Source organism: Micropterus dolomieu, linkage group LG06 (genome assembly GCF_021292245.1).
Source record: "Micropterus dolomieu isolate WLL.071019.BEF.003 ecotype Adirondacks linkage group LG06, ASM2129224v1, whole genome shotgun sequence".
Taxonomy (NCBI): Eukaryota; Metazoa; Chordata; class Actinopteri; order Centrarchiformes; family Centrarchidae; genus Micropterus; species Micropterus dolomieu.
In genome coordinates, this window is record NC_060155.1 from 7,964,247 (window position 1) to 7,977,807 (window position 13,561).

The 13,561-nt window shown below is 42.8% G+C and overlaps 1 protein-coding gene across 3 annotated transcripts in view; it reads left to right on the forward strand.

Annotated features, from left to right (window-relative positions):
- The window catches only part of LOC123972359 (microtubule cross-linking factor 1), a 67,108-nt gene that overhangs the window by 24,802 nt on the left and 28,745 nt on the right, over positions 1-13,561 (forward strand). For 2 of the 3 annotated variants that reach the window (XM_046051825.1, XM_046051826.1), the window contains exons 4-5: positions 7,082-7,141; positions 7,697-9,085. In XM_046051825.1, the coding sequence (XP_045907781.1) occupies positions 7,082-7,141; positions 7,697-9,085 (1,449 nt within the window). Of the gene's footprint in view, positions 1-7,081; positions 7,142-7,696; positions 9,086-13,274; positions 13,422-13,561 lie in introns of all 3 variants that reach the window. The other variant, XM_046051824.1, reaches the window with a different exon arrangement.

Sequence of the window (13,561 nt, forward strand, 5' to 3'; positions counted from 1 at the left end):
TTTGGTGATGTCATTGTACGATGTCATCCAGCACTTGATCCAGAAATGCCTCAGTGTCTTACACAAACAGGCATGCCTGAGTACACAGTAGTCTCCTTCTCCCATGTGAACACACCAGTTTTTCCAGGATCGTGTTGCAAGATTTTTTGCAGCAGCGTGTTTTTCCTTTCAGCAGCAGACCTTCACCCAGCTATTGTCACAATGTGCTTTTACTCTGTTGAATACATTTCCCTGAGACCTGGATTGACAATAATGGATGCCTGAATCAGTCCCACACTTACAAACCCACACCATACAGTTAATGCAGACTTGTGACACTAAACTAATTGTAGTGCAGGGTAGAGCAATGCTGGAAGTAATGTGTTAAGCATAAACACACTGTCACACACATCATGCACGTCGAATGGCATCATCTTAAAGCTTTACTTCTACTACAAACATACCCTAACAAGGACAGAGCAGGCATGTGTACACACATTTGTGTAACTGGCTTTGTGGGGACCTTCCACAGACTGTTTTGAAAAGGGACTTTCGAGTGATGTTCAGGCTTTGCCTAAAGTTAAATCCTTTTCTCGTTAACCTAACCCTACCTCTTACCTTCGATTTAAAGCCAGGTCCTTACTGATTTTGCCTTAAATGAAACCCTACTTCAACTCAATCTAGGGAAGCACTGAATATTCGGAACAATTACGTTTTGACATGTCAGCAGTGTGGAAGTGTCAGAAAAAGACATAGAAATCGCCATTTGCAGACACTGTTCTGCGGAATTGTCTCCAAGCACATCCACTCCATCAGTGGCTGACTTCTTAGAAAAGGCGATTAAGCTAGCCGCACGTAAATTTGGAGTGCACGCTTATTCAAGCCTTTATGGTAAATCCACTGAAACGGACCAGTGCGAGCTGACAGGCAGGTTAGCGACTTTATCCTGTCAGTTTCTGTGTGTGTTTCAGTGTTGCAGTCTGAGAGTCCTACCTGAAGAGAGGCTATGAAGTCTTCATGTTGCGCAATATGAGAACCACATACAACATTTATCATATTGGGTCAGACTTGATGAATTTAGCGTGAGGATACACATGTGACAACATCTGATTTTCAACATAAGGTGTCTCTATAGTATAGAAATAAGATTAATTGGATTATATTCACAGAAAGTATAAAACATATTACATGTGTCCATTAAAAGTAAATGGACACATGTAATTTATTTATTTTTTACTAAACTCTCTCAGCCCTCGGACCCACCACCATAGTCTCTCCAAATCCTGCGGGAAACACTGAGTAAAAAGCACATTTTGACTATTTAATTTATGCAATGGTAAAACAAAAGCAGAATAAATGGAAAAAAATTTGAAAAACCTTGTTTGGTGTTCGGTATAAATCCTAATTCAGATTTTAATCCTTACCGTTAATCTTTAGTCTGCATTCACAGCATTGGTGTCTACGCAAAAAACACAAGGTCTGACTTGGCTATTGTCGTGGCACAACACATCGTCATCCAGTAGTGCACTGTGTTAGTCAATCAAATACATTCAAGAGCAACTCCTGAAGAGTGTAATTCCACTTTTAACTTCAACAAGCATCAAGTTGGAGGAGAAATGATAGGAACTGTGATACAGCCTCCCAGAGTTTGACAATCCTGTCTCATAATATTCTATGCTGTTGAGCGTTTTGCATGGATATATTATTCAAACTGGGCATTGTCTTGGAAATTGTTTATTTCCCGGTGCAGAATTGAACAAATAAATACGTTGCAAAAACAGTTTTGGTATTTATTAAAGAAAGAAAGAAACAAGGAAGTACTTGATCATCAGCTGGACCAGAGGTCTACTCCCTAGGGCAGATTCGAACATCTGGCCCTGAGCAGAGGACAGGCAGACTGCTCTCTCACAACAGTGGCCATGGAAACTCCAGTTCACATGGGAACGGAGAGGCGCAATACAAAACAGTTCCACAGATGTTCTTACATTCCCACACACTCTAACATAAACACTGATATGGCAATTTGGACAGTTGAGTACCACAGAAATTAAGTTAAGTTAGTTAAGTACAGTCCAGACACAGTCCTAAACCTTGTCCTAACTCTAGCCTTTTATCTTAAACTCAAATCCAAAACGTAACTCAATCTCAACTGTACTTTAAACTTAATCGAGTCTTTATTCTCAACCATAATCCTTACATGAGGCTTCTACAATGACCTCACTTTGATGATAACGGTCTCTGAAGGATAGACCAACACACTGGTGAGAACGCCTCTCCCCTACGTTTCAGATGTCCGCCATGGTGACATATGTGAGGCCAGATGTAGTCAGGGCAGGCATGTGAAAAAACGAGGGAGAGAACAAAAGGAAGAGTGATTGAATTGGGGGAGAGTGAGACCAAGTAGAAAGGAATGGGGCGTCGAGGAAGGAGATACAGGAGAAGGCCAGAGAAGTACAGTCAGTCAGTCGAGACCAACGGCGCCTGGTTCATTCAGTCCCAGCAGGGTAACGACTGTGTCACCACAATCTGCTAACCCTGCAGGCTGGCAAAGACCCAGGGGAGTAAGACCAGCAGCACTGGTACTACAGCCTGCTCCCACACCAGCTGGAGCTGCCTGCCAGCCTGCATGACTGCATGACTGACTGCCACTAACCCATGCTAACAGGCTTGTGAGAGCAGCACATTCAGATGATGATGAAGAGAGATGTCTGTGTGTTTGTGCCTGTGGTGTGCATGTGCAATTGTGTAGAAGAAAGACACACAATGAACAGGGAAGTGTGTGTGTGTTTGTGTGTGTGTTGCAGATCAGGGCAGACTGAACGGCCGGTTGCCAAGTTGCATTGTGGGTAATGTAGGGGCCAGGTTTTGACAAGGAAGAAAATTCTGTGGAATAAAAAAAGCAAAAAAATTAAAGAAACTGCCCAACAGATTTCCAGGAGGGCAATGCTAAAACAAATGACCAAATACCTCTTTTAAAGTCCTCTTTTTAGTGAATTGTTACACTGTTTGGACTGCATTATACAGTGGTGGTGACACAGGAAGAGTTCTAGCGTTTACCTTTTAAGATACTTCCACATGAAGAGATTCACCATCTGTTCATCATCAAACCTGCCGTTATGACCTCTCTGTAGCACTGTTTATGTGAAATGCTAATCTTATTGATCCTGTACAGGATAATTAGGATTGTGGTTGTATAAGTGGGTTACTGTACTAAAACTCAAACCTACTACGTGTGTGTATTTATATTTGGCATAAAATCGACTAAAGGACCTTGGAAAATATAATCCCAGTAGCATTGCTGACAGTTGTAGCCGCTTGCTTTCAACAACTGACAACAATTTGTCCAATCCAAGTTTTTAGATTTAGCCATTGCTAAAGCTTAAAATCATTAGCAGAGAACATGATATGCTTGGTGTCCAAGCGCTTTAAGTCGTGACAATACTGTTGCCAAGTGGCTGACAATAAAAATGGAAGTTGCTTTTTTCGATTTGCTGGCAAATTGTGTAGTACACGCATAATTGAATTGAATAGATCTGTCCAATAGATCAGCCCACTTGTCACCAATTCCATATCCAGCTATTTGAGTTAGTATTGGGCCAATGCCCGATATCAGTATTGGATTGGTGCATCCCTAGTCAGAATGAGTTGGTTGTACAGGTTATCAGTGTTTGTTACTCTCTGATCACACTGTTGTTTCTCCGAGCCTCAAACTCACTTCTGTATACAGTAATAAGGGATCCCTGGTCGTCTGGGGTTCTGACGAGCTTTGCACAAGATGCCGTCTAATCCGCTGTCTCCCCAGAGAGATTAGCCCTGTCACCAGGGCTGGGAATTAAACCACAACTAGTGTTGGAGATACTGACAGAGACACAAAGCTGAGACTGGACCTGGGGGGAAGGCGAAGAGCAGCAGAGCAGATACTGGTGTAGATTCACTCATCTGATGTAGTTAGTAAATGCATAACTAGAGTAAACCATGAATTACAGTCTGTCATCATCAAATAAAAATAATTATAGTCTTGGAGAGGATTCTCGTGGCTGAAGTGGGTTAAATGAACCGATCTTTATGGGGAGGATTATAGGAAAAGATGAGAAGAGGTGCAGTTTGCCGTGAGGTAAACAACGGCAATGTGTCATCACTCTCAGTCGTTTTGACATGGAACTATTTGAGACACCTTCAAAATTGAATTTCACAAGTTTAAATATGGGAATAAGCAAATCTGTTTACCTTCCTTTGAAGGGAAAACCAGACAGTTTGTGCCGTGACGAGATCAAACAACATGTCTAACACAAAATGTAATTGATGCCAGGAAAGAGTTGCCCAAAAATCTACATGTACTATTGGCCTATCAGCATTCAGCTCAGAGTGGATTGCCCTCGTCAAGTGCACCAGCACATAGGCTGAGTTTGGATCGGGCACAGAAACGTCAAAAGAGACTATGAAGGTCGAAAATGTATGTGTGTCATTTTGTTGATTAAAGACAATTTAGAAAATATTTCATGAAACACACCATCACAGAGAAGTAGAGAGAGAGAAGGTCTTTTGAGCAATACAAGAAAGTATATATCTTCAGCCTGTCTAAATTAAGTTGTATGTGTACCGCACAATCAGTGCTTCAGGGAATTTATCATCAAAAATCCAGTTCACAAAACAGAAGGCAAACATCTCTTTCTGTAGCTATGGCGGCCCACAGTGTGGTTATGTTCATGTTTTGGTGCTGTTTCTATGCGGGCGCTCCTTTCCTATCGCAGAGCCAGCGTCTGAGTCAAGGTCCATCCCTGCTCCGGGCAAAACGGGTTCACCCTCACACTTTCCGTACGCCTGGCCATGAATGATTCACACTGTCCTACTGGTCTATTTTGGCTGGCAACAGCGCCTTTACAGTGAAGGGTTTGCTTTTTACAAAGTAAAACAAAGGGAAGTAGAAGGAGATCATTGTATCCTTAAACAGCAGCAGCTGAAATGCTGATGAATAATATTCTGTTCACTGACTTCGGTCTAAACTGGGGAACATTCTCTATTCAAAATGTCTATACAAAATACTTAATTCATCCCTAAAGCAGCAATTTGGGGCCAGTGAATTTACAAACACAAAAACAGATAAACAGTTTATTCATGTGAATAAAAAAGTCTGATTTAAAAATACAAAATAAAACATGAAATACAAAAGGGTTGATGGCTGTGGCCAGCCCATAGTTGGCCAACAGGATCCAACAGTACAAGTGTAAGTGCTTTTATCAATCAGTACCCAAGTAAACACACCATCTCTTGTACTTCAAGAGTCTTCTGGAGTAAAACCAAACTTCCTTCTGATTGTTCACAATACGTTCCTGATGGCATTAGCTTAAAGTTGTTATAACACGTGTCATTAACACTGAACCTGAACTCAGTGCAGTCACATTCATGGATAGGCATGTAGGATGTTTTTGCGTGCAGTGTGCAAAACAATCATGATGTTATGATGATCATAGGTTCCTTTTTGAAGATTTGAAGAATTTTCATCTGTTAAAAGCATCTCTGTGTTTTGCCAACATGGAGAAGTTCAAATATTTTAAATGAGACAAATGGAAGACGTCAGTATTCTCCAATCTTCTCCAAAGGACAATTTTATTCCAAAACAATTACTCAACTAGTTCACCAACAGCAATTTTGATAATCATTAGTTTCTTTAAGTAATTTATCAATACAAAAAACAAACATTCACTGCTTCTGACTCCTCAAATGTGACAATCTGCAGATTTTCTCTGTTTGTTTGTTTAATTGTATATTGAATATATTTGTGTTTTGGACTGTTGGTCAAACAAACCAAGGCATTTGGGGGGTATTTTATACTGTAGACTAAACAGTTACTCTTAAAAAGTTATATAAAATAATGGTTCACTGCAGCCTGTGGTTGTTCTGCTTGACTTCTTGAATTGCAATATGATTGCAAGCCTGAGATCGGAAATTTTAATATCATGTTATGCTTCCTAGAAAGGAGCCCGGCTTAACTGATCATCACAACCTTTAAATAACTCTGCTAGGGCAGCAATCCGTTCAAAGGTTCACTCTTGAAAGCTCTGCACTCTGCATTTATAGAGGGGGATTTCAGCCTCTCCCTCTTCCTGTCTTCATTTCCACTCTCTTTCCTTTCACGTGGTTGTCAATCTTGTCTCTGTTTGCAGCCGATGGTGAGAGGAAGAGTACAGACTTGATAAAAAAAAATGAATGATTTTATTAGTCGGTAAGACTAAGCTGGCGTGCAGAAGGCCCTGTTTTTATCCAGGCTTTGCGTGCAGTGCCTGGTATTAGCTACAGGGCAGATTTCACCACTGGACAGGCAGATGCTTTCTCCCACAGCGTTGTGGAAGCGCCATGTGTCACAGAACCTGAGCCGGGATAAGACGTCTGTCACACTGAGCTCTGAATGGGATCTAAAGTACCCTGGTGCATCATACATCAAAAGACACGACAGAACATTCTCATAATCTGAGTTTCTCGGAACTTAATATTGAGCATAAAAGTGACGGTTCACTTTACAACATCTAGTGTCCATTCACTCTCCCCCTCCATTCGCTCACAGTAAGACTGTCATGGTAACCAGATGTTGGCCTTTGATACGGGCTATTACCATTCCTGAGTGCATGAATCAGATAGTAATTAGATAGTCATGTGATCTGCAATCTGCATTAGAGTAAATGCATCCTTAATAGACTTGGCTTTGACCTGATGATAGAAATTATGTAAGATGTCCACATAGATTGTTCTTCTGGCCTTTTGCAGAGTCTGCTTCACATTAGGGGAGCTGGCGTACATGTTAGCGAACACATTTGTTCCACTGCATTGATGTTATGTGGTACCATCATTACTATGTCAGTTATTGCACATGTCTGCATAAATACTGGATATATGTAATATGATCAATAGCATCCTAAAACTGCCAAAATCCTCACTGTTGCATTTCCAAAGCCTCTTATATTGCTTTTTTATCTGTGTGCTGTGTGTTGGTTGTGATTCTCTGTTTTCCTCTTGCAGCAGCACTGCATGTTGGAGGAATATTTAAAAATCAGTTCATTGTATATGATTACACGCTGTATATCTTTTTTTCTTTGTTTGTTTGCAGACTGCACTGAGGAGACGAGGAAGCAGGGAAACATTTAAAGACAAGAAATCCACCAATCAGGTAAAAATAATAAAAATATTTCCTATGAATTCAAAATCATAAAAAAAAAAATCTATGTTATAGACATTAAAGGCCATGTTTGGTGACATTCTATGTTTCTTATTGTAAACAAATCCCATAAAAAGACCAAATTTGTATTGATTCCACTAACAGGTGTTACAGGCATGTAACCAAAGCCTGATAAATTTTATTCCTCTTAGCCATTAAGCAAAAACTATTAAAAACACACCAATGAGCCAAATCATTGCACTGGGTGACATGTTCCTTCCTTAACATGAACGCTCACACTAGTTTAATTTGAGTGAATCCCAAATATACTGCCCTGCATTTATAAATACTCTCTAGAGCAGCAGATGTGGATTACTCCACTGCTGAAAATAGTCCCTAACAAATGCACTATTAACACCTCTTTGGAAAACATTTTCTAAATACTACAGGAGTTTTAGGAAATTATTTAGCCTTCTTAAAAAATGGGATTTGTTGACAATACCAAAAGTATAATCTATCACCTTCGATTAAAGTTGTTAAAGTTTCCTCATCCCTATTGTCTGCTAGGAGGACAGCGCAGACCTCAGGTGCCAGCTCCAGTTTTCCAAGGAGGAGTCCAGCCTGATGAGAAAAAAGATGGCAAAGCTGGGCCGGGAGAAGGACGAACTGGAGCAGGAGCTGCAGAAATACAAGTCAGTTTACGGGGACGTGGACAGTCCTCTTCCCCTGGCTGAGTGCTCTGGTGGTGGTCCTCACACCACTCGAGAGGCTGAGCTGCGGTTACGGCTCAAGCTGGTGGAGGAGGAGGCTAACATCCTGGGCAGGAAGATCGTGGAGCTGGAAGTGGAGAACCGCAGCCTGCGGGCGGAAAATGAAGACATCCGCTGTCAATATGAAAGAGACTGCTTTGGGCGGGAACCCTTCTCCAGCATGCCCTCGTCGCCATATGGTGGTGATGCGCTGGAGTCCGCAAGTGAGCTACGTCGCCATCTGCAATTTGTGGAGGAGGAGGCCGAGCTGCTGCGCCGCTCCATCTCTGAGATTGAGGACCACAACAGGCAGCTGACATCTGAACTTAATCGCTTCAAGTTCGGCCCCAGCAGCAGCCCTGTGCCTGTGGGCGAGGAAGGTAGTGAGGGAGGATTATTTAAAACTGGTAATGGGGGGAACGGTAACAGCTCCAGCAGTGGGATGCTGATGGAGGAGCTTAAGTCAGCCAGGATGCAGATCAATGAGCTGAGTGGAAAAGTGATGAAGCTGCAGTACGAGAACAGAGTCCTCATGTCCAACGTCCAGCGCTGCGACCTGGCTGCACACCTGGGCCTGCGCTCCGGCAGCCCCCGAGACAGCGATGCAGAGAGCGACGCAGGTCGGCGAGAAGCCACTGAGGAAGAGGAGGCAGGGCGACTTCTTCTCCTCCATCCCAAGAGGGAGGGCCCAATAGGGGGAGAGAGTGACTCTGAAGACCTGTTTGAGAAAACAACCACCTCAGGGTTTGGAAGCATGAAACCGTCAGATGGCAGTGAGCTCAGCGCCACTGAACTAGCCAACCGCAGGAGGGAGGAACGGGAGTCATTCACCAACGTGAAACGTGAGGCGGAAAGGCTGGGGAAGACCGTGGACCGTCTGATCACGGACACCGACAGTCTGATCTTTGAGGGCAGGCTGCTGGTGACGACAGGAGAGAGCCTGGAAGGAGGAGGGGCGGCGTCTGGAAACAAACCAGACACCCAAGTCTTGGACACCATCAACACTCGCATGAAGGCTTTCCGCACTGAGCTACACATCTTCGTGGAGAAGCTGGACCATATAGGAGAGGGGCTGAGAGAAAGGACAGACGATCTGTCACCCATGCCAAACCTCACAGAGTCCAGTAGCTTCCTGTCCACAGTCACCTCCATGTCCCGTGACTCTCCCATTGGCACCTTTGGAAGAGACCTGGTGACGGACTTCCAGGTAAGTTCAATGGATAGACTTCCTGTGACCTTATCTGTTCTATCTATCTCTCAGTACATGTTGTTTTCTTTCTGTGGCTGCTTTCCTTTGCAAAAAGAGACATATTAATACCAAGGGGGAAGGCCTGTCTACCAGTATAGCAGTTAGCCATGATGGGGAAAAAGTTAATACTTTAGATTCTTTAGAGTGTCACAAACAAGTTCTCTAGCATCCCACCTGGTTGTCGCAGGAAAGAAAGGTTAAATAGCAGGCAGAATCCAGACGTGTAGGTAGCTAAGAGAAAACCCTCTGGTATATTTATAAATGTAATAAATTCATTTTGCTTTGATTTAAATGGCCCTAAGTGTGCAGTCATTAGTAGAGCATTTAAGTCCAAAATAAACTAAATGAGATCCTAAGTCAGCACTGTGTGCAAAAAATCTGCTCTAATTAAAGAAAGTGGCAGGGCTGTCCATCTTTGGCAGAACAAATACAGTCCACAGCCATGCCTGTCAATGGGAATCTCATTAAGTTGTAGGAAAACATAGCTTTAAGGATAGGTTCGGAATTTTTCAACTCTATCTTAATACAATATTCACTTGCCCAATGCCCATATGAACAGTAAGAGAGTTATGGGTGTAATCATTCCTCCTATCCATAGTGGCAACAGGGTGAATCCACTGTAAGAAATAGTGGAGGAAATCCACAGTTCTCTTCCGTGCAAAAATGTATGTATGTATTCTCTTAATGTGTTAAAGGACAAGTGCGCCCTCCTCATCTCTTCTTGAGGCTAGGGGCCTGGGGCTGCATTAGCCGCTTCTAGCATAACACAAACCGATATCTCCAACAGAGCTGCCGAAAGTTGTGTTGCATTGTGGGTATTGACAAGGAAGAAGAATGCCTGGAATAAAAAAACAATATCTTTGGTTCAACTGTATCAATTTTGATCCTTTCTTTTAAAAACTGTTCAACACAAGTCTGGCAGTGTTATAGCAGTGTAATGCTAAATCAGCTGAGTGCTCTTTTAATGTTAGCCAAAGCTAATATAATGCTTAAGTAGTCCTATATTAGCCAAATCAAATGTGTATCTTCCAAAAGTTAAGGCATATTTTGTACGAATTTCCCTGTTTGTGTTTGCGTGTTTGTGTTTCCTTGCTGAGATGTGGTGGAGGGAATTGACCAACTTAATTCGGCTAACTCTGCTGAAGCCACACATTACCTTTGTTTAAACTTAAGAATGCATTTTTGCACAGAGCGAGAACTCCGGGTTTTGTCCCCAGTTTCTTACAGTGGAGTTGAGCCACAACATGTGTGGAGTCTGACTGGGGCGGTGCACTTATCAAATGGTAACAAAGCGAGATAAGGAAGGAGAGAAACCTCCAGTGGAGCAGAAGGGCAAAAGCTTGCTTGATTTTGAGTTTCCGTATGAATGATCCTGACTTTTTGGTTTTTAAGCAGGGGGTGTCAGTGAATTACCACAGGGATAAATGGCTTGTGGTGGGCAAATGTTAACAGCAATGCTGCTTTTTGGTCCTTCAGTCCTATCCTTGTGAAGCGCATTCACCAAGTGTTGGATTGGTCACCCACATATAGGGAAATTAGACGATTATAAGACAGGTTAGATTGATTCGAAAAAATCCGAACCTATGATTTAAAACCTCAAGTGACTCTTTAGACCCTCAGACCTTCGATGCCAGCACAGGGTGACATAGCAGGATTCCCGCTACAACATGAGCCACCCAGCTCTTCCACACTGGCATCATCGCCACCCCTCCCCTGACCCACCGCCACCATCATCCCTTCTTGCTGCTGCCACATTCACATCTGCATCTCCATGCACATCCTCATAGCCAGCAGCCCTGCCTGCCTCCTTCTCCCTGCACTCACTGTCTGCAGCTGCCCTGCTTCCAGTCAGCCAGGGCCAAGGGTGCTTAGGAGGGTGCTTGAAAGGATGCTTGGTGTGAAGTATTAAAGGAGTTGTGGCAACTTCTTCCATTTGGCTTAATTCAAAGCTTTTCTTTACTTAGTGAATTGTTGCATGACAAAGTTTAGTAAATATTTTTCTCCTTACAGCTTTGCTACATCATGCTATCATTTGTATGACTCATTATGACAAATAAATGGTGTAGCAAATATGTTTGCACAATATATCATCATACACACCAACACAGACACACGTGAGATTGGTTAATCCATGGTGTTGCCAAGGAGACCAACCATAAAAATGTGTGCACTGTCTAAAATAACCTCTGTTCAAGAAAAAAAAAAAAGAATAAACTAGATTTGCATGGCGCTGTGTGATTTGCCTGTGGAAGAACCTCGCTGGCTGGCTTCCTGCTTTCTGTCCTTGTATTATTGCAGCTCAGTCAACATATCAACATACTGTGTACTCTTCCAAATCAGGGTCATTATCTCTGTGCTGCATGATCAGGCAGACATCTTGGATGTCTTTTCTATCAGCCAGATTGTCATATGGAATAAAACAAACAGCTCTTCAAACATTTCTCACTTGGAGAACCTAATCTGCTTTGTAGAGATAATAGACTGAAGCTCCCTCCATGCTCATTCTGCCCAATGCCTTGTTTCTGCTTTGCTCCTCTGCCTGTAGGACTCACTGGTTAGTCTGGGTGAAGCTGGGTGGATTAGTCAAAGCTAACCACTGTACTAACAACTCACACCTGTTCAAAGAAACAAGGCCCTCGTCCATTGAGAGTTCTTGAAGATGATCAAAGTTGTAGAATCGTGGGGTTTTATATGTATTAGGCTATAGAGCAAAAACTGTCACAGCAACAGCAAAAAGTAGGATATATTGTCAGTGTATACAGTATATAATACATTTTAAAATGAAGATATGTACAGAAGTGCATTCACCAGAGATACAAAAATGAGATGTCTTCTTGCAATTACAACTTAAGTCCCATCATTTCAAAATTACGTTTATCTCATAATAACAAAATCTGTATGTTGTAATTAGGTTCTGATCTCGTAATTATCTTGTTGGAAATGTTTTCTTGTAAGCATGACTTTCTTATCTTGTAATTATACGATGCAGATCTTGAGTTAACCAAAAAATCCTGCGCACTGTCAGTAACCTTGCATTAATGATATTTCAGTAAAATTTGAATATTGTGACCATGAGATCTTTACAAGATAATTATGTGCTAAATGAGATTAATAGTTTCTTTTAAATACCCTTTACACAGGTTAAGTGGTTGATGAAGGATGAATTGATGGAGTTAATACTGTTATACGAGATAATAGTTTCTAATAATTTTGAGATGCTAAGTCATAATTACAAGATTTGGAAGTCATACTTAAGAGAATATGTCCCCAACTTTTTTGCTTTGGTGAAGGCCATGCACTTCTGTAGTTCCTACATGGCATGATAGCATAACGTTCCGGCTAGCTAGGAAGAGTCCTCATTTAAAGAAATTAGAATGTGGGCACTGCTACAAAAGGGGGCAACTAGCATGGCGCTGTCTTTTATGCTCAACTGAAGCCTCAAATGCCTCCAGTGTATTTTAAATGCTGTAATGTCTGAAAACAATGCTCAATGCTCAAGATGCAACTTTCCTTAGTTGACTGCTTCTATAACACACACGGCTGTGCACCGGCATGTGTTGAAAACCTTTAGCGTGCTAGCTCTCGCTCTGCAGTTTGCCGTGGTATCTCTCAGCTGTTGGTTTGGACTCATGTATCCCCCATTGCATGCGCTTCATAACAAGTGTTTTGCATTCTTTCCCCCCCGATTCCCTCTCTTTGTTCCTCTTTGTGTTCCCGCCAGATGTTTCAGCCCATGATTTTGTTCATCCTCATTCTTGTCCTCTTCTCATCTCTCTCATACGCCGTCATCTTTAAGTTGGTCTTTCTCTTGGCGCTTTTCTTCGTACTCTAGTCCGTTTGTTTTTCTCCACACCGTGTAGTCTGTTAGTTAATTTACCCCTTCTGCTTATATTCTTTACCCATTTTCTGTTTTATTTTTGTTTGTTTTCCCCGCCCGCTTTCTTTCCTCGTCCCCTCACCCCGCTTGTTGTCTTCTGTCTGTTTTTGTCCACAATCCACCTCACACATCTCCCCCAATACCACCACCACCTGCACCCCTCTATCCTGCACCTGTCACACATCCCCCCAACCCCTTACACCCACCGTCCACAAACCTCCCCCCCTCCCCTACCCTCCCCTCCCCTCCCCGACCCCACGTCACTCACAGTCCGGTCAGAGGGATGAGCTGGAGTGGCGTCTAGGACAGGAGCGAGGCGTGGAGCCCCAGAGCCAGAGCCAGGGTGGGGGCCAAGCCCAGAGCAGGGGAGCCCCGGGACCCACTAGGTACCACAGGCCCCTGGCTTTAAGAGCAGAGGTCAGTGCCTCCTCCATCTCCCTTCCACCTGTAGGACTGAGTTGACACTAGCCTTTTGTTGACCTGGACTCTGTTTTCTAATCAGTTAAATTGATTCAAAGACAAACCTGGTTTGGTTTCTTCTCTGCAGAGCGACTAGT